The 27553-nt window shown below is 39.5% G+C and overlaps 1 protein-coding gene across 14 annotated transcripts in view; it reads left to right on the top strand.

Moving 5' to 3' along the window:
• Positions 1-26616, top strand: part of KATNBL1 (katanin regulatory subunit B1 like 1) — a 69552-nt gene extending 42936 nt beyond the window's left edge. For 5 of the 14 annotated variants that reach the window (XM_003804950.4, XM_055098154.1, XM_063596526.1 and 2 more), the window contains 9 exons: positions 3618-3748; positions 12631-12671; positions 14234-14513; positions 18545-18663; positions 19864-19914; positions 20005-20094; positions 20444-20533; positions 21811-21904; positions 24927-26616. In XM_003804950.4, coding sequence (XP_003804998.1) covers positions 3632-3748; positions 12631-12671; positions 14234-14513; positions 18545-18663; positions 19864-19914; positions 20005-20094; positions 20444-20533; positions 21811-21904; positions 24927-24959 — 915 coding nt within the window. In that variant the 5' untranslated portion in view covers positions 3618-3631 and the 3' untranslated portion in view covers positions 24960-26616. Of the gene's footprint in view, positions 1-3617; positions 3749-12630; positions 12672-14233; positions 14514-18544; positions 18664-19863; positions 19915-20004; positions 20095-20443; positions 20534-21810; positions 21905-22049; positions 22976-24273 lie in introns of those variants that run through there. The other 9 variants (XM_055098150.2, XM_055098149.2, XM_055098152.2 and 6 more) reach the window with 2 other exon arrangements.
• Positions 26617-27553: the final 937 nt, after the last annotated feature.

The raw sequence follows: 27553 nt of genomic DNA, 5'->3' as shown, positions 1-27553 counted from the left end.
CCACTTGATCAAATCAGCTATTAAAGCTTGTGTATGCTTTATGAAGTTCTCGTACTGTGATTTTCAGCTCCATCATGTCATTTAAGCTCTTCTCTACACTGGTTATTCTAGTTAACCATTTGTCTAACCTTTTTTCAAGGTTTTTGGCTTCCTTGCAACAAGTGAGAACATGCTCCTTTAGCTTGGAGAAGTTTGTTATTACCGACCTTCTGAAGCCTAATTCTGTCAACCTGTCAAACTCATTCTCCATCCAGTTTTGTTCCCTTGCTGGTGAGGAGTTGTGTTCCTTTGGTGGAGAAGAGATGTTCTGATTTTTTGAATTTTCAGCCTTTCTGCTCTGGTTTCTCCCCATCTTTGTGGATTTATCTACCTTTGGTGTTTGATGTTGGTGACTTACGGATGGGGTTTTGGTGTGGATGTCCTTTTTGTTGATGTTGATGCTATTCCTTTCTGTTTGTTAGTTTTCCTTCTAATAGACAGGCCCCTCAGCTGCAGGTCTGTTGGAGTTTACTGGAGGTGCACTCCAGACCCTGTTTGCCTGGGTATCACCAGCAGAGGCTGCAGAACAGCAAATATTGCTGCCTGATCCTTCCTCTGGAAGCTTCGTTCCAGAGGGGAACCCACCTGTATGAGGTGTCAGTCGGCCTCTACTAGGAGGTGTCTCCCAGTTAGGCTACACAGGGGTCAAGGACCCACTTGAGGAGGCAGTCTGTCCATTCTCAGAGCTCAAACGTCGTGTTGGGAGAACCACTGCTCTCTTCAGAGCTATCAGACTGGGAAGTTTAAGTCTGCAGAAGTTTCTGCTGCCTTTTGTTCAGCTATGCCCTGACCCCAGAGGTGGAGTGTTAGAGGCAGCAAGCCTTGCAGAGCTGCAGTGGGCTCTGCCCAGTTCGAGCTTCCCCCAGCCACTTTGTTTACCTACTCAAGCCTCAGCAGTGGCGGACGCCCCTCCCCCTGCCAGGCTGCTGCTTCGCAGGTCTATCTCAGACTGCTGCGCTGGCAGTAAGCAAGGGTCCGTGGGCGTGGGACCTGCCGAGCCAGGCATAGGATAGAATCTCCTGGTCTGCCATTTGCTAAGACCATTGGAAAAGTGCAGTATTTGGGCTAGAGTGTCCCGTTTTTCCAGGTAGAGTCTGTCATGTATTCCCTTGGCTAGGAAAGGGAAATCTCCTGACCCCTAGTGCTTCCCGGGTGAGGTGACACCCTGCCCTGCTTCAGCTCACCCTCTGTAGGCTGCATCCACTGTCCAACCAGTCCCAGTGAGATGAACCAGGTACCTCAGTTGGAAATGCAGAAATGACCCGTCTTCTGTGTTGATCACCCTGGGAGCTGCAGACCGGAGCTGTTCCTATTATAATGGCCATCTTGGAATGGACTTGCCATCTCTACTTCTTGATGTCCTCGGTATTGCCAGTTCCTGAACGTTTAGGGGATTCTGCATTTTGCTTTCCTCATTGCCAATTTAGGATCTGGCTTTCTCACATCTGCTGAGTCAGTTACCACTTTTATTTATTTATTTATTACTAATTATTATTTTTTCGAGACAGAGTCTTGCTCTGTCACCCAGGCTGGAGTGCAGTGGCATGATCTTGGCTCACTGCAACCTCAGCCTCCGGGGTTCAAGCGATTCTCCTGCCTCACCTCCCAGGTAGCTGGGATTACAGGTCCCACCACCACGCCCTGCTAATGTTTGTATTTTTGTAGAGACAGGGTTTCACCATGTTTGACAGGCTAGTCTTGAACTCCTGACCTCAGCCTCCGAACTTGCTGGGATTACAGGCATGAGCCACCACACCTGATCAAGTTACCACTTTTAGCTTTGCATTTTCCAAAATGTTATTGCCATCACCTGAACTTCTCCTGTCTTTGTCCTCATGGGTTTTATGTCTTTACAAACCTTTTGTTATTTAATCAGGTTTCAAGGAAGGGTAGAGGTAATTGCATGTGTTCAATCCATTCTTTTAAACTAAAAGTCCCGTTTTTTGAAAAAAAAAATCTCACATTGTAGCATTGTGGACAAGACCCTTTGTGATCTAACTTCTATCTCTAGCCTCATTTAAGTCGCCCCCAACGTAAGCTCCAGCCACAAGTGTCTACTTAAGAGATTGCCAAACAAACCGTGTTGCTTCATGCCTTTCAGTTCTGCACATGCTAGTTTGTCAGTGTGCTGATTTGTCTGAGTAACCTTCTGTCAGAGTACTTATTGTATTATTGCAGTTATTTATTTACTTTTCAAAAAATCTCACTCTAGAGGTTTCTTAACCTGGGATACAGGTGGAAGGGTTGTCCATTAATTAGCTGTAAGAAATCTTTCGCTGAAATTATTTGTAAAATTTCATGTTCATATTTTTGGAGAATTGAGAATATGCCTCAAAAATACTTGTGGAGCTTTTAAAAAATATAATTGCTTTGGGCTCCACTGCAGAGAGAGACAGTATTATACTGAGTTACAGTCTCTTAAGTTAGGGCCCACAAAAATCCATTTTCAAAAAGTTTCCTAAATGATTCTTTAAAACAGGATCTCTGAGCATCATCTACATTAATGCCAGGGCCTGGCTTATAGTGAATGCTTAGTAGATGTTTAAAGAAAGAATAAGGGAGCAACTTACATTCAGGGCATGACCTAAAATAAATTTCCAACATGAAACCAGAGTGCAAGTGAGAAAATCACAAATTTCTTCTGTTATATAAATTAAGTCATAGCATTTGTTTCCATCAACATGCCCTCTTTAGACCCTCTTTAGATATAATTAGTAAAATAGGAGGGCATTGATTTTTTTTTTTTTCAAAGGTAGAGGAGAGCTTTGGAGAGCTGTCTGCAAAAATGAAAGAAGAATTTAAGGATTAGGCATAGGACAAGTCAGTTGTATGTAGTCCAATTTTGGTTCCTCTCATTGCTTAGGGTTGTTTTGACCCAGTGATTTAGTTGCACAGTTTTAGGTTTCTGTACATTTGGATGTCATAGATACCACCACCTTATACACCTTATTTCATAACCTGTGTGTTTATTAAATGGCTAGTGACATGGAAAATGGGGAGATTGATGTGTTGCTTTGGCACAAAAAAATACATACAATATTATTGTCACTGGTTCCAATTAAAGAATGAGGACAGGCTGGGCACAGTGGCCCATGCCTGTAATCCCAGCATTTAGGGAGGCTGAGGCGGATGGATCACCTGAGGTCAGGAGTATGAGATCAGCCTGAACAACATGGTGAAACCCCGTCTCTACTGAAAAAATATAAAATTAGTCGGGCATGGTGGCACAAGCCTATAATCCCAGCTACTTGGGAGACTGAGGCAGGAGAATTGCTTCAACCCAGGAGGCGGAGGTTGCAATGAGCCAAGATCATGCCATTGCACTCCAGCCTGGGCAACAGAGCAAAACTCCATCTCAAAAAAAAAAAAAAAGAATGAGAACAGAAAGATCCTTAATTTCCTGGAATGCCTTGCCTTGTGCTTCCTCTATGTTTAAGGTTTTTAAATATGTGTAAATTAAAATGATGTCCTCTGCCTTTTTTATATAGCATTGTGCTACTGTTGTATGTTTGTGTGTGTGTTAAAAATGATCAGACTCTTTTTGCTTTTTTAATTTTCTATTTTATTTTATTGTCTAGGTACTTAAGAGATTATGGCATCAGAAACCCACAATGTTAAAAAACGGAACTTTTGTAATAAGATTGAGGATCATTTCATTGATCTTCCTAGAAAAAAGATCTCTAATTTCACTAATAAGAACATGAAGGAGGTAAGTCTATGGTTTCTAGAAAACAGATAAGACAATTTAAATGGTTAGGTCTCTAGATATCTCTGGTTGAATTGTTTAAACAATGGGAGGATAAGAATTCTGCTTTATCTCCCAGAATTAAGTTGAATTGGTGAAATATAACCAATGTATTTCTTTTTTTTTCTTTGTTAGGTCTTAACCATTTTATTTCTATAAGCTCTAAAAGGTTTTTAATCAGGCTGGGCATGGTGGCTTATGCCTGTAATTCCAGCACTTTGGGAGGCCGAGGTGGGTGGATCACCTGAGGTCAGGAGTTCAAGACCAGCCTGGCCAACATGATGAAACCCTGTGTCTACTAAAAATACAAAAATTATCTGGGCATGGTGGTGGGTGCCTGTAATCCCAGCCACTTGGGAGGCTGAGGGAGGAGAATCACTTGAACCCGGGCGGTGGAGGTTGCAGTGAGCTGAGATCGCGCCATTGCATTCTAGCCTGGGTGACAAGAGCAAAACTCCATATCAAAAAAAAAAAAAAAGTTTTTAGTCAGTATGCTGTTTCAATATGATATAATTTAAATATTTTAGTTAAAGAGGAATTCCAGAGGTGCTTTGTGTTCGCTATTGTAAGGTTCATTAGCACTGGTATACTTTCTTTTAAACCACATTTAGGCCAGGCGTGGTGGCTCATGCCTATAATCCCAGCACTTTCGGAGGCTGAGGCAGGAGGATTGCTTGAACCCAGGAGTTCAAGCCCAGCCTGGACAACATAGTGAGACTCCATCTCTACCAAAAAAACTTTTGTCAACTAGCCAGGCATGGTGGCATGCACCTGTGGTCCTAGCTACTGGGAAGGCTGAGGTAGAAGGATCACTTGAGCCCAGGGCGTTAAGGCTACAGTGAGCTGTGTTCATACCACTGCACTTCAGCCTGGGTGACAGTGTGAGATCCTATCTCTAAAACAACAACAGCAACAAGAAAAGAGATTAAAATTTAACTCACTTGTTAAGCATCCTATAAGTTACAATATAATTTGCAACTAGAAGTGTGGAAAATAGGGAGCTGGATGTTGTATTATTCCGTTTTCATGCTGCTGATAAAGACATACCTGAGACTGGGTAATCTCTAAAGAAAAAGAGATTTAATGGACTCACAGTTCCATGTGGCTAGAAAGGCCTCACAATCATGTCGGAAGGCAAAAGGCACATTTTACATACTTGGCAGCAGACGAGAGAATGAGAACCAATTGAAAGGGGTTTCCCCTTATAAAACCATCAGATCTCGTGAGACTTATTCACTACCACAAAAACAGTACTGGGGAAACCGCCCCCATGATGCAATTATCTCCCACTGAGTCCCTGCCACAACACTTGGGAATTATGGGAGCTACAATTCAAGATGAGATTTGGGTGGGGACACAGCGAAACCATATCAGATATGTTGCTTTACCAAAAATAACTACATATGATGTTGTTGTATGTTGATTCAGACTACAGAATTAGAACAGAGAAAACATTAATCTGAAAAACTTATCTGTTGAATTTTAGATTTGTTGATATCAATCACAAAATTTACATAACTATTAATGAACTTAAATATGCCTCAATTATTAAGTACATTGAGTTCTGAGTTCCTCTTCAAAGAACCAGTATGTCAGTATGTTCAGCTTCCTTATATTTTGTTCTCCATTTTAAAGTTTAACTTCCTCATTCTTTATGCCTCCTTGCCCCTAGTTTCAGTAAACAACCCCCTTCTAGCCTTTATACTCACATATTTAGAGTTCTTAGTCATCCTTAGTCACCTGCTCTGTCCTCAGTCATCTTAGTCACCTGCTCTGTAACCATCCTTCCTGCTGAAACTGCTCTCCCGCCACTCCAGCTCATACCCCTGCTCTCTTTAAAATAGCCTATCAGAATTAGCTTAGACTGTGCGGTCCAACCCTAGCCAATAGGGGAACAACATATCCGTAGGGACTAGCTGCATTAGGGATAAGAACTCCTTCCTCCCCCTTGTCCAGTGTGCTTTTGCAACCACTCCAGGCTTGATTGGCACCCTTCTGCAGAAGTAAATTGCCTTGCTGAGAAAGCTTTTTGCCAGAGTGCTGATTCTTCTTTGTGGCATTGAGCATTTGTTTCTAACAAATTTGGGGGCCAGTCCGGGATTCCCATTCTCCTCTGGGCAAGGGTCCCTGGTCCTCTCCCATGAGGAGGCACGCCCTGCAGCCTCATTGTGGTGGCCTTGTGTAAGGAATTCGAGGCCCACCCAGTGTGATGAATAAACCTGGACTCTCAGCAACGCAGGAAGAAACAGACCAACAACTGGGGGAAAAAAAATAATCACATACCAGGTAACCCTGTGCATAGACCAAGGTAAGAAACGTCACAAGAGTGACAAAGTATTTCCTTGGTGGTCGGGGTATCTTGGAGGTTGAAAGTGTGTGAATGAGATGCACAACTGAGTGCAAAGCGAGTGTTGAGTCCGGATTTGTGGTTTCGTAGTCACCTCATACAGCTTAGGGCAGCCCTCCTGTAAAGGAGTCTGGGTTGGGGTTTATACCAACCTGCCAATCCCAAGAGGGATCTGACGTTCCCATTAGGGAAGCAGCCAGAGAAGGATAAAGCGAAAGTAGAAGAATGTGAGAAGCCTCCAGCAGGGGGTGTTGAGCCTCTAGGAAAGGAAGGCATGAAATCTCCAGTAGGGGGGATTGAGCCTCACACAAACCTCCAGTAGTGGGGAAGGCAAAAAATTTCCAGTAGGGGAAATTGAGCCTCACCCCAAAAGTCAAGAAATCTCCAGTAGGGGAGATTGAGCCTTACCCCAAAACCATCAAGATGGGAAATACCCCAAGTAAGGTAAGGGATTAAAAAGTATAAAGCTAGCAACAATAATATTCCCCCTGATAGTCCCCTAGGCCTAATGTTGAAATGTTAGAAGAATAATGAAAAGACTTTAGAGAAATGATAATAAAAAGAATTTGAGAGTCTAAACCCCACATCCAAAACATTACAAAAGCTTTCAATAACAGGAAAAGATGAAAGACCTGTAAAATTCCTAAAAAGACTCAAAGAGCAAATGAGAAAATATGCAGGTCTAGAATTAGAAGACCCCCCCCAGATGAAGGATGTTAAAGCTTCATTTTGTAACTAATAGTTGGCCAGATATTAACAAGAAATTACAAAAGATAGAGAACTGGGAAGGCAGATCTATAGAAGAGCTTCTAAGAGAAGCCCAAAAAGTATATGTAAGAAGAGATGAAGAAAAAAGCAGAAGGCAAAAATTCTGCTGTCCACCATACAACAAAGTATCCATGGGGCCAGAACCTGTAAGGAAGCTAGACCCCTGCTCTCCAGGCAATATGAAGGGTACAAAAGAGTAAAGCCAGGAGGCTCAAAGGTAGAAAAGAAAAAAGGACAGAATGAATGTTTCAAATGTGGAAAATTAGGTCACTTTAAAAGAAAATGTCCCGAATGAGAAAAGGAAGAAAAAGTCATGCCACTTAGAGCTTTTGAGGAAGACTAGGGAAGTCAGGGGCTATATCTTTTTTTATCTTGAGTCCCACCAACAGCCCTTGATAAATTTACAAGTGGGACCGAAATTTGAGCTTATTACCTTTTTAATCAACTAAGGAGCAGCTCGCTCCTCAGTTTGTTACTTTCCATCTAGTGTAACTTGTTCACAAGAAGAACTTTTTATCTCAAGGGTAAAAGGAGAAGGGTTTAGAGCAAAACTCTTAGAGGAGACACAAGTGAAATATAAAAACTGATCAGCTAGTATCAAATTTATTAATTCCGGATGCAGGGACAAATCTATTAAGAGAATTAATTCTAAAATTAGGCTTAGGCCTCCAAATCAATCATGGAAAATTCCTCCCCTTCCTAAACTTGCTCACCACCACAGACAAAGAACACATTCATCCCAAGGTATGGTCAAAAGATGGGAATCAAGGAAGGTTACAGATTCCTCCAATTCATGTTAAATTTAAAAAACCCTAGGGAAATGTAAAGAGAAAGCAACACCCTATTCCTTTAAAAGCCAGGGTAAATTTCAAACCTAAAATTGAAGGTCTTCTCCATGATGAGCTTCTTGAACCCTGTATGTCTCCCTATAACACTCCAATACTGCCTGTAAAGAAGCCAGACAGGTCATACCAGTTAGTGTAAGACCTTAGAGCTATTAATCAGATAGTCCAAACCACCCACCCTGTTGTTACTAGTAACTGTCCCCATCCTAGCTTTACCTTCCCCTAGAACTGCCTTTTCATCTCTTTGTCAATGTAAACAAAACAGTAGCCTTAGGAGTACTCACTCAAAAACATGGGGGCCACCGGCAGCCCATAGCCTTTTTGTCAAAAATTCTTGACCCTGTAATCTGAGGGTGGCCTAAATGTATTCAATCTGTAGCAGCAACAGCCCTATTAACAGAAAAAAAAGAAAAAGAAAATTAACTTTTAGAAGGAACTTCATTGTCAGTACACCTCACCAAGTCAAAACTATCCTTAATCAGAAGGCAGAAAGGTGGCTTATTGAATCAATAATTTTAAAATACGAAGCTATCCTGTTAGCGTTGATTTAACACTAACCACTGATAATTCGCTTAACCCAGCAGGTTTCCTGACTGAGAATCCAAATTTAAAGAGACCTGAGCATGAGTGTTCAGATTTAATTGATTGTCATACTAAAGTCAGACCTGATTTAAGAACGACCCCTTTCAAATGGAGCAGCACTTATTTATAGATGGCTCTTCCTGGGTAATTGAAGGAAAAAGACATAATGGGTACTCAGTAGTCAATGGGGAACTCCTTGCAGAAGTAGAGTCAGGAATACTACTCAGTAATTGGTCTGCCCAAACATGGAAATTGTTTGCATTAAATCAAGCCTTTAAAGCATCTGCAGAGCCAAGAAAGGACTATTTATATTGATTTCAAACATGCCTTCTGGGTAGCTCACACCTTTGAAAAAAAAAAAATTGGAGCAAACAAGGTCTTCAAAGGCCAAGACCTGGTCCACAAGAATTAATCACTCAAGTATTAGATAATCTCCAGTTGCCAGAAGAAATAGCTGTTGTCCATGTCCCAGGACATCAAAGAGATATCTCTTTTGAAAGCTGGGGGAACAACCTTGCAGATCAAATAGCCAAACAAGCTGCCATTTCCTCTGAAATGCCTGTTTTTCACTTAACCCCTTGCCTTCTTCCCCCAACTGCGGTTCCCATCTTCTTTCCCACTGAAAAAGAGAAATTAATAAAAATAGGGGCCAAAGAAAATTCAGAAGAGAAATGGGTGTTACCAGACCAAAGAAAAATGTTATCCAATTCCCTTATGAGAGACCTCTCTCATCTGCATCAAGAGACTCATTGGGGACCTCAAGCTATGTGTGACGCAGTCCTTTGGGTTTATGGATGTGTAGGAATTTACACTTTGACATGACAGGTTACAGATAGTTGCCTAGTATTTAGGATGACTAATAAGCAGAACCTCAGAAAACCACCTCTTAGGGGAAGGTATCTGGAATTAAGACTGTTCCAAAGTATCCAAGTTGATTACGCCAAGATGCCCCCAATTGGTTGTCTAAAATATTTATTAGTAATAGTAGATCACCTTACTCATTGGCAACTCATTAGTAGTTGCACCTTTCAAGTGCAACTGCTAATAATGTAGTCAAAACATTAGTTGAAAATATTATACCCAGGTTTGGATTAATAGGAAACATTGATTCAGATAATGGAACTCATTTCATTGCACATGTCATTAAGAAATTAGCCCAGGTACTGGATATAACATGGGAAATTATACTCCCTGGCACCCACCTTCATCAGGAAGAGTGGGGAAAAAAATGAACCAAACTCTAAAAAGCCACTTAAGCAAATTAGTCTTAGAGACTCGATTGCCATGGACTAGATGCCTTCCCATTGCCCTGTTGAGAATCCGAACTGCTCCTCAGAGAGATGTTGGCTTATCCCCTTATGAAATGTTGTGTAAGTTGCTCTATTTGCACTCCGCTGCTGACATTCCCATGTTCGAAACAAAAGATCAGTTTCTCAGAAATTATATACTTAAGTTTATCTTCCACTTTCTCTTGCCTCAGAACTAAAGGTCTTTTAGCACAGGCACCACCCCTAGAGTTTCCAGTACACCAACATCAGCCTAGGGACCACATCCTTGTCAAAAGTTGGAGGGAAGGAAAACTTGAACCAGCTTAGGAAGGACCCTGCCTAGTGCTTCTAACCATTGAGACCACAGTTCAAACAGCAGAAATAGGATGGACTCATCACACCCAGGTCAAAAGAGCACCACCTCCTCCAGAATCCTGGGCAGCTATTCTAGGGCTTACTCTAACCAAGCTAAAGCTAAAACGGGTTTGATCCTCTTATGTTGCATCTCTTCTTTTCCCCATCTATTGCTAGTCCTCTTGTTATTAATGTAACTAGGTCGAGTTCACCCCAAACTATTACCTTTGATGCTTGCCTTGTGATGCCCTGTGGAGATGTGCCAAGCCAGAGGCAACTCTCCACTTCAGAAAAGTATCTTTGTCCTTCCTAGCTCTTCTCAGACTGGAATTCTGTTAACTGGGATAAGTTAGCTTGGGAAGAGTTTGACGGAGATTCCAGTATAAACTGAGAGTCTTGCCCTCCCAATATAAAGCTTTTATGCTGTAGTTGGTCCAACAGTCTGTGGACCACTAAAGAGCAAGAATAGATTGCCCCAAGCAGTAGTTGTAATTTCCTAAAGCTATACATTCATTTTACTAAAGGAACAGCTTCCCCTAACTGTCAGCTAAATCAGTACAATCCAGTACAGGCTATTATCTCAAACCCTCTAAGTTCTTCCCCTTGTCTAAGCCAATTTCCTTCTTTAAGCCAGTTTTATAATATGGGGGCTGAGGTTTCAGGAGCAGACCCTATCAGATCCTTTGAAATATTCTTCATTGCTCCCCCACCGCCTACACCTTCCCCTAAGCCTTCTTCCAGAACCTCCCACAACAGAACTGTTGTTCTTCCTCCATCTAATGACAAGACGAAGGTAGCTATTGTAGAAGTCAAAGACCTAAAACAAACTTTAGCAATTGAGACAGGATATCAAAATGCCAATGCCTGGTTAGAATAGATCAAATATTTCATCCGCACTTTAAACAAAAGCAATTGTTATGCTCGTGCGCATGGCAGGCCAGAGGCCCAGATTGTCCCCTTTCCACTATGATGGTCCTCCAGTCAACCAGGCATGGGCTGTATGGTAGCTCTTTTCCAGGATTCCACAGCCTGGGGTAACAAGTCGTGCCAAGCTCTTTCTCTGCTATATCCCGAAGTTCAACACCCCACAGGATAGCCCCCGAGGGCCATCCAGCTTCTGTCTCCCGACACTGAGTTCATTTTGTGTCTCTCACGACAAAGAGGAAACTTAGCATCCCTTAGAGACCTAAAAGGATGCGGTGAGCTTAAGACTTTCCAAGAGCTCACCAACCAGTCAGCCCTTATACACCCCCAAGCAGATGTATGGTGATATTGTGGTAGACCTTTGCTGGACACTCTGCCAAGTAACTGGAGTGTCACTTGCACCCTAGTGCAGTTGGCTATCCCTTTCACCCTGGCATTTCATCAACCAGAGAAAGAAAAAAACACAATGTCATAAAGCAAGGGAAGCCCCTTATGGGTCTTTCGACTCCCACATTTATTTAGATGCAATTAGAGTCCCATGAGGAGTACCAAATAAATTTAAGACCTGAGATCAAATAGCTGCTGGATTTGAGTCAATATTTTGGTGGGTGACAATTAATAAAAACATAGATTAGATAAATTCCACCTATTACAACCAACAGCGGTTTATTAACTATACTAGAGATGCTGTTAAAGGAATAGCTGAGCAATTAGGGCTTACTAGCCAGATGGCTTGGGAAAATAGAATGGCCTTAGACATGATATTAGCAGAAAAAGGGGAAGTTTGCCTCATGATTAAAACTCAGTGTTGTACCTTCATCCCAAACAATACCGCCCCTGATGAAAGTATAACAAAGGCATTGCAAGGTCTAACTGCTCTGTCCAATGAGTTAGCAAAAAACTCAGGAGTAAATGACCCCTTCACAGGGTGGCTAGAAAAATGGTTTGGTAAATGGAAAGGGATCACAGCCACCATCCTTACTTCTCTTGCAATTGTAGCAGTAGTGCTTATCCTTGTTGGATGCTGCATCATACCTCGCATCCGCGGGCTAGTCCAAAGACATACAGAAACAGCCCTTACTAAAACTTCTCTCAGTTCCCCTCCACCATATTCTGACAAGCTCTTTCTTTTAGAAAACCAAGCAGAACAGCTATGCCAAGACATGTTAAAGAAATTTGAAGAGGAAGACCTGTAAAATTCAAAAGGGGGAAATTGTTAAGTACAGTGAGTTCTGAGTTTCTCTGGGAACCAGTATGTCAGTATGTTCAGCTTTCTTATACTTTGTTCTCCATTTTAAAGTTTAACTTCCTCGTTCTTTACACCTCCTTGCCCTAGTTTCAGTAAACAACCCCCTTCTAGCCTTTATACTCACATATTTAGAGTCCTTAGTCATCCTTAGTCACCTGCTCTGTCCTTAGTCATCCTTAGTCACCTGCACTGTAACCATCCTTCCCTCCGAAACTGCTTGCCCCGCCACTCTGGCTCATACCCAGATAGCCTATCGGAATTAGTTTAGACTGTGCGGTCCAACCCTAGCCAATAGGGGAATGACACAGCAGTAGGGACTAGCTGCATTAGGGATAAGAACCCCTTCTCCTCCCATGTCCGGTATGCTCTTGCGACCATTCCAGGCACGATTGGCACCCTTCTGCAGAAGTAAATTGCCTTGCTGAGAAAGCTTTTTGCCAGAATGCTGATTCTTCTTTGCGGCACCAAGCATTTGTTTGTAACATCAACTATCTACTTTCATTTTTCAGGTTAAGAAATCTCCAAAACAGTTGGCTGCTTACATAAATAGGTAAGAGTTTCTTTAAAGTTTGTGGGGAACAACAAATATGAAAGCTGGGTAAGGATGACAATAAGGGAAAAATAAGCATTCTTTTATCATAATAATAATTAACTTATTGTCAAACAGCTTCTTTATGCCAGTATCTGCACTAATAAACACATCAATATTGTCTCTGCTCCTTACAACAGTCCTACTCTATAGCCTACTCAATCGATAACATTAACCCTAACAGTTGATGAGAAAACTTAAGATCAGATAAGTTAAGTGATTTGTTCAGAATCATATAGCTAGAAAAGTGGTAAGAATGACATTCATTCTCAGATCTGCCTAACTTCTAAAGGCACTTTCTACAAAACGACTGGTTTTCCAAGTGTGATTTGAGGACCTGCGGGTCCCTAAAGACCATTCATGGAATTTGTGAAGTCAGAATTACTTCCATAGCAATACTAAGACATTGACTGTCTTCATTTTCATTCTCTTGTTTGAGGGTACAATATAATTTTTCAAGAAGCTATATGCCATTTGATATCACAGTAGATTGAATGGAGAAGCAGAAATGAGAACCCAGCTGTCTTTTGTTAAACCAGATATTAGAGATATATAAAAATGTAAAAGAGTACCATTCTTCTCACTTTTTAAAAAATTATTTTAGAAAATATGGGTTTTGGGTAAGATATTCCATGTTAATATGTAATTAGTCTTCATTTGAATGAATTAACAAATGATTTAAATTTTGTTTTAGTTTTTACACAGTAAATATCAATAGATACTATTCACATAAAAATTATTTTGGCCATGGCTCACACCTGTATTCCCAGCACTTTAGGAGGCCAAGGTGGGTGGATCATGAGGTCAAGAGATCAAGATCAGGGTGAAACCCTGTCTCTACTAAAAATACAAAAGTTAGTTCAGCATGGTGGCGCGCGACTGTAGTCCCGGCTACTCAGGAGGCTGAGGCAAGAGAATCACTTGAACCTGGGAGGTGGAGGTTGCAGTGAGCTGAGATTGTGCCACTGCACACTGGCCTGGCAACAGAGAGAGACTCCGTCTCAAAAAAAAAAAAAAATTTTGAGTCATTAGTTATTTTTAAGAGAGCAAAGCATCATGACACTAAAATGTTTGAGAACCACTGTATTAAACCATGAGGCTTGCTCTATCATGTTCTTACTCAAATAAATTAATATACTTCAGCTTAATTAAATTTTAAAATATTCACACTTGCAGTCTTATTTGCCACTTTGTTAGAAAAAGATCAGGTTTCTAGAAAATGCTGTGATCTTCTTACTCCCAGAATGGCCTTTAATATTTCATTTTTAAAAGCATTCTGGTTATTATGTCTGTCTTCATTTTTATTTGGCATAAAATGTCATCCTTTACATTGTCTTCCAGATAATTTGTAATTTCCCTTTTACTTTTCTCTTCAACTCAGAATTAAGATTTTTAAAATTCTACTTATTTCTAATTTTAGTGGATTACAATCACAAAATATAGCCTATTAATTCTCTGTTTAAAAACTTTTAAAGGATTTCATATGGTTCTTTTTCATTTAAGAAAATAAATTCTTTTTACAGAACAGTTGGACAAACTGTGAAAAGCCCAGATAAACTTCGTAAAGTGATCTATCGCAGAAAGAAAGTTCATCATCCCTTTCCAAATCCTTGTTACAGAAAAAAACAGTCCCCTGGAAGTGGGGGCTGTGACATGGCAAATAAAGAAAATGAACTGGCTTGTGCAGGCCACCTGCCTGAAAAATTACACCATGATAGTCGAACATATTTGGTTAACTCCAGTGATTCTGGTTCTTCACAGACAGAAAGCCCATCATCAAAATATAGTGGGTTTTTTTCTGAGGTAAGTCTTTTCTCTAACTCATATCTAGTTTAACTTTGTTCCTGTTATAATCTTGATTTTTTTCTTTGCCATATTCCACTAGCAGAATAATTTGTCACCTATTGAATGTAGACTTATTTGAGTCATAGTAACTCCCTGAGACAATTTTCTAGATTAACCAAATTTGAATTAATAATTTATTCCATTTCTCTAAGATGGGATGAAATGCTTAGCAGGCTGCTAAAACTATCCAGAATGACAAGTTAGCCAGTAGAGATTTAAAGGAAGGGAAAAGGAGAAATCTTGCCTAAAAAAGTGGAGCACTAGGCCGGACACAGTGGCTCACGCCTGGAGCCCGACGTGGGTGGATCACGAGGTTAGGCGTTTGAGACCAGCCTGGCCAACATGGTGAAATCCTGCCTCTACTAAAAATACAAAAATTAGCCGGGCATGGTGGTGGGCGCCTGTAATCCCAGCTACTCAGAAGGAGGCTGAGACAGGAGAATCGCTTGAACCCGGGAGGCAGAAGTTGCAGTGAGTTGAGATCACACCATTGCACTCCAGCCTGGGCAACAGAGCGACTCTGTCTCAAAAAAAATAAAAATAAAAAGGACGACATCTGCAGGCAGATCACCTGAGGTCGGGAGTTCGAGGCCAGCCTGGCCAACATGGTGAAACACCCTGTCTCTACAAAAGTACAAAAATGAGCCGGGCATGATGGTGGGTGCCTGTAATCCCAGCTGCTTGGGAGGCTGAGACAGAAGAATCACTTGAACCTGGGAGGCAGAGGTTGCAGTGAGCCGCGGTCATTCCATTGCACTCCAGCCTGGGCAAGAGAGCAAGACTCCATCTCAAGAAAAAAAAAAAAAGTGGACCACCGAAGCCAGTTATCCAGACACATTTTGCCGGGCTCTCAATATTGCCTGGTTAAAGCATAGTTCAGGCAAACCTGCTGTGGTTTGCTGCTCTTCTGGCTCAAGCAAAACTGGTTAACAGACTCAAAAGCGTTTTTGAGAGTGATAGAAATATTCTAAAACTGGGCCTGGCCAACATGGTGAAACCTCATCTCTACTAGAAATACAAAAATTAGCTAGGCATGGTGGCACACTTTGGGAGGCCAAGGCAGGTGGTCAGGAGTTCAAGACTCGCCTGGCCAACATGGCAAAACCCCATCTTTACCAAAAATACAAAAATTACCCAGGCGTGGTGGTGCACGCCTGTAATGCCAGCTACTTGAGAGGCTGACGCTCAGGAATTGCTTGAACCTGGGAGGCAAAGGTTGCAGTGAGCCAAGATCTTGTCACTGCACTCCAGCCTGGGTTACAGAGTGAGATTCTGTCTCAAAAAAAAAAAAAAAAAAAAAAGTGGGCAAAGGACACAATAGACACTTTTCAAAAGAAGACATACATATCGGTGACAAGCATATGAAAAAATGCTCAGCCTAAATGCTAAACCTAAAATCACTAATCATTAGAGAAATGCAAATCAAAACCACAACAGGATATCATCTCATACCAGTTAGAATGGCTATTATTAAAAAGTCAAAAAATAATAGATTCTGGCAAGGCTGTGGAAAAAAGAGAACACTTATACAATGCTGGTGACAATGTAATTTAGTTTCAGCCGTTGTGAAAGCAGTGCAACAATTTTTCAAAGAACTTAAAACAATCTTATTATTAGATATATACCCAAAGGAATATAAAACATTCTACCATAAAGACACATGTATGCGTATGTTCATCACAGCACTGTTCACAATAGCAAAGACAAGGAATCAATCGAAATGCCCATCAATGGTAAACTGGATAAAGAAAATATGGTGCATATACACCATGGAATACTATATGCAGCCATAAAAAGAACAAGATCATGTCATTTGCAATCACGAGTGAACCTGGAGGCCATTATCCTAAGCGAACTAATACAGGAACAGAAAACCAAATACTTCATGTTCTCAGTTGGAGTGGGAGCTAAACACTGTGCTAGTGCATATGGACACAAAGATGGGAACAACAGACATGAGGCCTACCTTAGGGTAGAGGGTGAGAAGAGAGTGAGGATCAAAAAACTACTTATCAGTTACTATGCTTATTACCTGTGTGATGAAATAATCTGTACACCAAACCCCCACAACATGCAAACTACCTATATAACAAACCTGCACATGTGCCCCTGAACAGAAAATACGTTTGTTTTGTTTTGTGTTTTGAAACAGGGTCTCTCGCTATATCACCCAGGCTGGGGTGCAGTGGTGCAATCTTGGCTCACTGCAACCTTCACCTCCCAGGTTCAAGCAATCCTCCCACCTCAGTCTCCAGAGTAACTGGGACTACAGGCATGTGCCATCACACCCAGCTGATTTTTGTATTTCCTATAGCGACAGGGTTTTGCCATGCTCCCCAGGTTGGTCTCGAACTACTGAGCTGAAGCGATCAACCTGCCTCAGCCCCAGCCCAAAGTGCTGGGATTACAGGTGTGAGCCACTGTGCCTGGCCAGAATAAAAGTTCTTTTTAAAAAGTTTCAGTTGTGCATTTTAAAAACTACCCCAGTGAGACATCTTTCGCAAGAACCTCTTTTTACTTTACATTCTCATTTTCACTACTTTTCACTAAACCTTACATTTAACTAATAGGTTTAATGATTATTCTTGTTTCATACCTGTTTTCTTGATTGACCAGTACCTGCTCTAAAAACCTAAATCTGAAAGTGATACCATAGCATCTTAGCCAAGTTAAAATACATATAACCATTGACCTAGCTGTTCCAATTGTAAAATTAATTTTAACAAAAGTGTCTGTACAAGTGTACATATTTACATATATCAGGATGTCCACTCATCAGTTTTGATAGGTAAAAACCAGAATCTAAATAAATGATGGTATGTAAAGACTAGAGAATATGCTATTGTTTTTTGTTGTTGTTTTTAAGAGATGAGGTCTCACTGTCTCACTGTCTTTCCCAGGCTGGACTCAAACTCCTGAGCTCAAGTGGTTCTCCCACCTCAGGTTCCCAAGTAGCTGGGACTATAGGCACACAGCACTATGCCAAGCTATGCTGTTGTTCTTTAAAAGTAAAGTTGGGCTTGGTGTGGCGGCTCATGCCTGTAATCCCAGCACTTGGGAGGCCAAGGCAGGCGGATCATGTGAGGTCAGGAGTTGGAGACCAGTTTGGCCAACATGGCAAAACCCCATCTCTACTAAAAATAGGAAAATTAGTTGGGTGTTGTGTTGGGTGCCTGTAATCCCAGCTACTCGGGGAGGGTGAGGCAGGAGAATTACTTGAGCTTGGGAGGCGGAGGTTGCAGTGAGCTGAGATTGCACCACTGCACTCCAGCCTGGGCAACAGAGCAAGACCCTGTCTCCAAAAAAAAAAAGCTTGATCTGTGTTTTGACATTGAAAAATGTTCATATAGGTAAAAAAGCAAGGTTTTGAACAATATAGGTAATTAATTTTTCAGAGTGTTTATATGTGTACTTAATTTGTCTTTGTCTAGAAAATGGTCTGGAAAGATACATATCAGTCTGTTAACTGTGATTATTTCTGCGGAGTGATATTGGATGTTTTTGTGGGCAGGCAGAGAGTTTTTACTTTTTATCTTACATAGTTCTGTGTTAAACACATTAGAACAGGAAAATGACACTTCATTACTTAACAATAAATAGATAAATTTAAATGATACTACAACACTTGTCAAAAACTGAGTTTTTGTGATTCTCCTGCCATTCAGTTGGTAATGACTAGCCTATATGTTTACATTTTTCTTTTATCCATGTTATAAATTAAGTCCTAGTTTATAGGTCAGCTAAAAATAATTTTATAAATTATTGGGTTTTAAAAGAAAAATGGTAGCTAGTGAAAAGTATAAATGGGTCTTAAATTTGTTCAGATCATTTGTTTACTATGGTCAACTGCAGTATTCCTTTTTGTGGGCTAGTAAAAGGAGTTACTTTTGCATGATTTTTAACTATGTCTACCAGAACGATTTAATAAAAAAATAGTTTCATACCCTGTTTCGGTGTGCTTTTTAACAAATCAGATTATTGCCTTTCAGGTTTCTCAGGACCATGAAACAATGGCCCAAGTTTTGTTCAGCAGGAATATGAGATTGAATGTAGCTTTAACTTTCTGGAGAAAGAGAAGTATAAGTGAACTTGTAGCTTATTTGTTGAGGTAAGTGTGACCTTTTATCCTCTTTGTTCAATCACTTTTTTTCTGAGACAAGTTCTTGCTTTGTCATCCAAGTTGGAGTACAGTGGCACAATCGTGGCTCACTGCAGCCTCAACCTGCTGAGTTCAAGCAGCCCTCCCACCTCAGCCTCCTGAGTAGCTGAGAGTACAGGTGCACATCACCACACCTGGCTAATTTTTTAAAAAATTTTTTGGAAGACATGAGGTCTTATGTTTCCCGGGCTGGTCTCGAACTCCTGAGCTCAGGTGAACCTTCTTCATTATTCTAAACTGCCTATATGTAGCTTCAGTAGAGACAGTATGGCTTAAATTACATTCATCACCCATCTAAGAGTAACCAAAATACAGAAAACAATGTTTTATCAGATTGAACAAAGCTGTTACCTTTCCTGACTGTCATTCTTACCTATAAAACTAAGAGATAACGATATGGAAAAACTAACCTTCTAAAAATCCCTTTTGAGGCCAGGTGTGGCAGTTCTTGCCTATAATCCCAGCATTTGGGAAGGTTGAGGTGAGAGAGTCCCTTGAGCCCAGGAGTGAGAGACTGAGCAACATAGCAAGACTCCATCTCTACAAAAAATAAAAATAATAAGCCAGGCACAGTGGTACGTGCTTGTGGTCCAAGATACTTGGGAGGATCACTTGAACCCAGGAGTTGGAGGTTGCAGTAAGCTATGATTATGCAACTACATTCCAGCCTGGGCAACAGAATGAGACCCGTTTCTTAAAAAAAAAATTACTAAAAATAAAAAGTAAACATCCCTTTTGAGTGGGAATTTGAAGCATTACTTTCCTCATTGTATTCAAGTCTCTCAGATGTTACCTTAGGGAAGCCTTCTTTGACCAACTTATTTTAAAATACCTATTTCTCCACTCCCTATCTCACTTTCCTGTTTTATTTTTCTCCATAGCACTTACATCAACCTGCTCTATATGTCTTATGTCTTGTTATTTGTTTATTGCCTGTCTCTGTCCCACCCCCCAACCCCCACACTTGCTCACACACTGGAATACAAGCCCTGTGTCTTTGTTCATTGCTGTATCCATAGACATGACTCATTGTAGATACTGACATTGTTAAATGAATGAATTTCTCAAAAGCGGTGTGAATAATCATAATATGAAAGTAAATAAGGAAATCAGCTCTCTAAGGCAATGCTATTCTTTTTATACTCTCAGGATAGAAGATCTTGGCGTTGTGGTAGATTGCCTTCCTGTGCTCACCAATTGGTAAAAACAATATTTTTCAGAAAAAAAATAAGATTAAAGGAGGTCAAATTATGGCCCATGCATATTTTTATAACTTGGTATTTATTTTAGTTTACAGGAAGAAAAACAATATATCTCACTTGGCTGCTGTGTTGACTTGTTGCCTCTAGTAAAGTCACTACTTAAAAGCAAATTTGAAGAGTAAGTACTAATCTGAATCTTGATTCATTTTTCTTTTTCAGCATCCTTGATTTTGTGCTTTGTGAGTACATAGTAGATTGGGCTCCATGAGACATGCAAGGTTTCTGTTTTCAAGAAGCTAATAGTACAATTAGGAAAAGAATATGAAATGACTAAAGGACAATTATAAAAGCATCTCTGAACAAATTACATGAAATATACTTTTGTGTAATAGATCATGAAGGTAACAAATTTTTAAAAGGGAAGAGACCAATGTGTGTGTGTGTTTTTTGGGAGGGAAAGTATCATCTCTTATAAGAAGGGTTCTTAGATGAAAACACTTGAATTTTGTAACAAAATGTCATTTCAGATATGTTATAGTTGGTTTAAACTGGCTTCAAGCAGTCATTAAAAGGTGGTGGTCAGAACTATCATCCAAAACAGAAATTATAAATGATGGGTGAGTATACCTTTAACGATAAACTCATGCTGAAATTTTCTTCAGGAAAGCAGCTTGATTAAACTAGGTAATAATTTTATCCCATTATCATCAGTGTATGGTATTTATTCTTTTTATATTCAGAGAGATACTAACTTAAGATACTGTTCATTTGTGAAAACCACACCTGGAAATTGAATTCCAGAGCCTACTAACCTCCTGTATCTCTTCTTCTGGCACAACCCTACCCTTCATTTTAGACGAAAAACACAATAGTGGTTTAATTCTCATATTCATTATATGAGTAAGGGAGGAAAAAGAGATGCCCACAGTGTAATAAGGAATGGAGGCACCCTGCAGGGTCCTTTAGCCTAGACATTAACCTGAGAGTCCGGTGTTGATGTTTACAGTTCTAAAAACTGTATTATTACTGCCTTGATGTGAAAATTCGTGGGTATTCTACCAGAGTATAGCCAGATTATCATGAAACCACAGAAAAATATCTCCCAACAGTTTCCTTAAAGTCCATAATTTTGGGCCATGCACGGTGGCTGATGCCTGTCTGTAATCCCAGCACTTTGGGAGGCCAAGAAGGGCAAATCACTTGAGCTCACAAGTTTGAGACAGCCTCGGCAACATGATGACATCCCGTCTCTACAAAAAATACAAAAATTAGCCAGGCATGGTAGTGTGCGCCTGTAGTCCCAGCTACTCAGGCTGAGGCAGGAGGATCGCTTGAGCCCAGGAGGTGGAGGTTGCAGTAAGCCGAGATGGCACCACTGCACTCCAGCCTGGGCAATAGAGCCAGCCCTTGTCTCAAAAAAAAAAAAAAAAAAAAAAAAGCCACAATTTATTTTGTAGGCTCTCAAAATTTTCTACTTCACACCAAGGAATGTCCAAATGTTCCAAACGCCTGGTCATTTTCTTACCTGCTTTGACAACTAAATAACCTTTAATTTTCTTTTTTTTTTTAATTGAAATCAAGTAAGAAATTTTATTAATTTTGGAATTGACAAAACATCTTTTGTTGTTTCCAAGAATTAATTAAATAGGAGGCATTTGGCGGTATTATGTGGATAAACCTTTAATTTTCATGACTGACATGTATTATTCTAAAAGTTATTTGACTTTTTAAAAATTTCTCTCCACGTTCCCAAATGTTTTATTTCAAATAGCATCATTTTCTCCTGAAAAATACCTGAAAAATTTTAGAACCGTTTTTATTATGCATATTTATGATGAAAGTTTGTATCTTAATATATTTGCTTTCTCATTTTTCTTCCTTTTTTTTCTTTTAGAAATATTCAAATTTTAAAACAACAATTAAGTGGATTATGGGAACAGGAAAACCATCTTACTTTGGTTCCAGGATATACTGGTAATATAGCTAAGGTAATCTATATTTAAGCTTATAAATTAAACATTAAAAATTAGAAATAATATTTTACATTTATAAATTAATTTTCAAGTCTCTAGGCAAAATAATATGGTACTGTTCTAATGTCTAAAGTCAATTTCATATTTTCAAATGCTTCAGGTCCTCTGCGTGTAACTGTGACCTTGGCAGCAAGCACAGGAATTGGCCATTGAACATGTTTCATGTACAGCCCCTGAAATGCTATGCTAGAGGATATTTACAGAGGGTTTTAATCAGAGAAAAGTATTTGAAAAAATTTTGAGAATCCAATAAGGACAGCATCAGAAAACAAGACGAGGAACTCAGGAAACAAGGGATAAGAAACATAATTAAATGGTTTTGGAGATTAAGTTTTACTTTTGCTAATGTTATGCTTTTTGAGAAGGTAAACTATTTAAATCACAGTGAATTTGACTTTGGTCTTTATTGATTTGTCTCGTAAAGGAAAAAGTAAAAATTGCTAGTTTGAATTTTAATATTTAAACTCCAGAAAACATTGGTAGTTAGGCCGGGCACAGTGGCTTACGCCTGTAATCCTAGCACTTAGGGAGGCCAAGGCAAGCAGATCACCTGAGGTCAGGAGTTCGAGACCAGCCTGGTTGGTGAAACCCCGTTTCTACTAAAAATACAAAAAATTACCTGGGTGTGATGGCGCGTGCCTGTAATCCCAGCTACTCGGGAGGCTGAGGCAGGAGAATCACTTGAACCTGAGAGGCGGAGGTTGTGGTGAGCTGAGATCGTGCCATTGCACTCCAGTTTGGGCAACAGAGTGAAACTCCGTCTCAAAAAAAAAAAAGAAAGAAAAAACATTGGTAGTTAAAAATTAATTGAAGAAAAAATTGTCATTAAGAAATACTTTTACTTTATTACCAGGCATACTGCTATCATAAATGGGCTTTAGCCAGGAATATAAAAAGCATTCTTTGGTTTTAAAAATATATATATATATATATTTCTAAATAAGAGGATTTATGTCATGGACTTAGTTATAACATTTTTCTCGGAGACAAAACAACTTCTTAGAATTCAGGGGGAAAAAAATACAATGCTAAGGGAAACAGAGGCTTGGGCAAACCTAGGTAGCCTTGAGGGTTAATCTGGCTTCTACTCCAAGATCATAAGTTCAGATCTCACAGGAGACAGAAGCTTTCAGGGAATTAATGTAGCTGAGGGAAGAAAAGCAAATGGGAGTGATACCAACAGTGACCAACCAGAAGCTTATCTCCTGTCAAAGTGACAGCCACAGAGGAGCTCTGGCCATTGCTATGGAAGACCATGGCCTCTCTCCCAAAAAAAAAAATTTCTCAGATACCTTCAAAAAAAAGAAGCAAAATGATATATCAACCAAGTTTGTTACCACTGTGTGGGATTTTACTCTATAGAATTCTTTTTTTTTTTTTTTTTTTTTTTTGAGATGGAGTCTCGCTCTGTCGCCCAGGCTGGAGTGTGGTGGCGCAATCTCGGCTCACTACAAGCTCCACCTCCCAGGTTCACGCCATTCTCCTGCCTCAGCCTCCCGAGTAGCTGGGACTACAGGCGACCACCACCGTGCCTGGCAATTTTTTTTTTTTTTGTATTTTTAGTAGAGACAGGGTTTCACCATGTTAGCCAGGATGGTCTTGATCTCTTGACCTCATGATCCACCTGCCTTGGCCTCCCAAAGTGCTGGGATTACAGGTGTGAGCCACCGCGCCTGGCCTATAGAATTCTTAATGATGAAAATCTTATGAACAAATCAATCTCCTAGGAAGTTTTTGTTGTTGTTTTAGGTTTTTAGAGCATACATGACGTATTACCTTGCTCTAAAGGGTTGTTGCATTCTGTATAGAAGAACTAAAAAATGATTGTTCCTTATGACTGAAATTTGCTTTCAATCAGAATTTTTGTTTTTGTTTTTGTTTTGAGACTGAATCTCGCTCTGTCGTCCAGGCTGGAGTGCAGTGGCGCAAGCTCGGCTCACTGCAACCTCTGCCTCCTGGGTTCAAGTGATTCTCCTGCCTCAGCCTCCCGAGTAGCTGGAATTACACACACATGCCTGGCTAATTTTTGTATTTTTAGTGGAGACGGGATTTCACCACGTTGGCCAGGCTGGTTTCGAACTCCTGACCTCAAGTGACCCACCCACCTCCCCCTCCCAAAGTAATGGGATTACAGGCGGGAGCCACCACACCCGGCCACAATCAGTTTTTTAGAAAGGGAAAAGCTTTATTGTGAATATGACTTTAAGGTACCATTTATTATTGGGGACAATATTGAGTGATTAAAAGTTCAATGCGAAGTTCCTTATGATGAGACTTTCTTACAAAATTAAACCATCAATTAATTTGTAATTTTTTGAGTATAGAAATTGAAAGAAGAGGGCCGGGCAAGGTGGCTCATGCCTGTAATCCCAGTACTTTGGGAGGCCAAGGTGGGCAGATCACGAGCTCAGGAGATCGAGACCATCCCGGCCAACATGGTGAAACCCCATCTCTACTAAAATACAAAAAATTAGCCGGGCATGGTGGTGCACACCTGTAGTCCCAGCTACTTGGGAGGCTGAGGCTGGAGAATCACTTGAACCCTGGAGGTGGAGGTTGCAGAGAGCCAAGATCACACCACTGCACTTCAGCCTGGTGACAGAGCAAGACTCTGTCTCAAAAAAAAGAGAAAGAAATTGAAAGAGGCTATTGTCAAGCTGGGCTCAAGTGAATATAGCACTGATAGTAAACAGCACTGATAGAATTTCTGTGAATGTTAGCTATGAAAGCAGAGTTGTTTGAGCATAGGAACCAACACATTCATTTAGCACTTAGCAAATATATATTGAGCACATACTATGTGCCAGGCCCTGTGCTGAACAAACGCAGATAAAAGCACTGAACAAGGCACGTCTTTTACCCTCAAAAGGTCACAAAAGGAAACTAAGGCAAATTAAGCAACAACAACAAAAAATGGATTGTTTATGTTTGTATTTACTGTACTGTCTAATGAAATGTTTTTGTTTTATCTTCTAAGGATGTAGATGCTTATTTATTACAGTTACATTGAGAGATTTCATCTACTAAAGAGCATTTGGTTTTTCAAAACATCCCTGAACTGTATAATTTACAAAAAAAAAAGTCTCGTCTGAGAACTGTGAACTGTGGAAGAAATCAAAACTATTTTTTCTTTTAAAAAGCCACATAATGAAACCACTAATGAAATCCCAGCAATCTGCTTCACATTGAAGTGGAAAAATATCCAAAAGGAGCAGCTTCAATTTCATTGAGGTGAAAGTGCACTATGAAGATTGTTCACCTTTGCTGCATTTGGGAGTTATATGGTTATTTGGTAACATTAAGAACTACTGGATTTTAATGCAATCCTGCATAAAAATATAATTTATACTATGTGAAAAAATAAGACAGGACTTACCACTAGGAACCACCAAGACCAATCATCATTAACTTTTTTAAGATTGTGTTTTATTAAAAAAAAAAAACACTTAAATGTGTGCAGCTATTTTCTTATGTTGAAAAGACTGAAAGTTTAAAACATGAAAAAAATCAATATTAAACATTTTTTGTTCACACTGAGATACTGTGTATGTAAAATGCCTTAATTATTAATAAGCCAATGTGTTATGATACCAATATCTGTTTTAAACTAAAACCATGCTTCTGGCATGATAAAATCATGGAATTAAATCAGGGGTTTACATTCTTGTAGAATGTTCTTGAAACACTCTCTGCACCATTTTTAAAACTTGAGAATAGTTTTAGTATCTCTGATATTTTTTGCCAGAATCATCATGTCATGTATGAATGTGTTATCCCTATCTAAGGAAAAAGGTGAATATGTTTTTGTATGAATGTTTAACTGGAAATGTCCATGGACTTGGCTAATTTATATTTACTTTTTATTGTACATAGATTTCTAATATTTTTCATTCCTGTATCATTTAAACTTCCTTCATTTGAGTAAATTCACTAAATATTTCTATTTTTTGCTTTTTTAAATTCTGATTTTATATGAATTCTAATTCTTTTTCACTACATATGTTTTAAAGAGTTACATACAGTGATTTAGAATGGTTTACAGTTAATGCTGATCTTGTATTTTAAATTCCAACACTTTGTGTCACTACCTCCTCTAATGGTTAGTATGATATACTAGCAGACGGTATGAGGTCTTTTTTTAAAATACCACTTTTAGTGTCAGTGAACCAAATTCTGGAATGTCTTAACAGCTCTAAATCTTACTTGTCTTGAAAATGATTGGGGTTTAATACCACTGCTGGTGGTTCACACATCATCCCCTCCTTAATATGCCTGACAGGCATCTGAGCAAAGGTTTTTAGTAATTGAATTTCTCTGCAGTCGTCCTTCAAGCACTTGAATGTAAACCTTTAGCATTTATTCGTTTAATGACTACTGATACGAATCTCAAGCAGATTTCTTGCTCTTAAAAGTTATGTTTCACTGAGTTCTGGTTTTGTGTAGCTATATTTTATATAGCTAGATATTCCTCACAGTGAACATGAATTGTAATAATTGGTTATTTCCTTAAGTCTTTGGATTATAATAATTTCAGATTATTGCACTTCTGTGATTTGAGAGGTGAGTTATTTAAGAGGCCAGTTTTCAGGACATGGGAATTTGAATTGTAAACCTGTTATCTCTGTGAAACTTTTAACATGATAAAATATAACCTTTCTTTGTGCTTATTCCTGTAGTTATCACTGTCTTATGTAGCAGTTTGAACCAGTTAACTTGGTTGGAGTATGGTGCTAAAGAGGCCGTGGACAGGAGTTTGATGCTTTTGTAGGTTCATTAACTTTACATACACACAAAATGTTTTTATAGCTGTCGATTGCACCTTCCGTCAGGTATCCATCTCAGAAATTCAGGAAGATGGTATGTATAGCTTAGCATAAACCTTTCGCCTCAAATGGAAAGATTACTCAATGGGTATATGTGATACTGTAGACTTTTAATCTAACATTTAAAATAATAGATTCAAAATAAGATATCTAAAATACTGTGTAATGTTTAGTTTCAAAGTATTAAGTAATATTACATCAGATATTTTTCACATTTTTCTCTGGGTCAGATCATTGACTAAACAGTATCTTCAAAAATCAAACTTCAATAAATCAGACTTCAGAAAAATTAAGTACAAATGACATATAGTAAGAACAGGTATTATCTTGGTAACATTTATACCTAAATTTAGGTTTTTTGAAGGCATGTAGATAATACTTTATCTTACATACTCAGAGCTATATAAGTCAGCAGAGTTTTTAGCTGACAAAGATTATTGAGTAGCATATACTCCTAATTTCTGTTCTTGGCCTTTGCAGTTTCCTTAGTACCTACCTCTCTCAGTTATTGAATTGATTAGTATTAAGTGATTTTTAAGATTCTTGGATAAATGATATTAGATAAATAAGTATTTTTGAACACTTCTGTTGCTATTAAGCCCTTTCATGCTACAGCATTTTAATTAGAAAGTGTTGATCTCCAGGAAGAGCCAAAGAGAGTGTTTACAAAGTTTTGGCTGTTGTATTGACCTAGATTAGGACAATTACTGTCTGTCATTGCTGATTTGTTGCTGTGCTGCTAAGGAGTATACAGAACTGACGGACTACCCAAGGTCTCTAT

This window comes from Pan paniscus, chromosome 16 (genome assembly GCF_029289425.2).
Source record: "Pan paniscus chromosome 16, NHGRI_mPanPan1-v2.0_pri, whole genome shotgun sequence".
In the NCBI taxonomy this organism is placed as follows: Eukaryota; Metazoa; Chordata; class Mammalia; order Primates; family Hominidae; genus Pan; species Pan paniscus.
The sequence above is the reverse complement of the archived record's forward strand: the minus strand, read 5'-3'. Positions and strand labels throughout refer to the sequence as shown.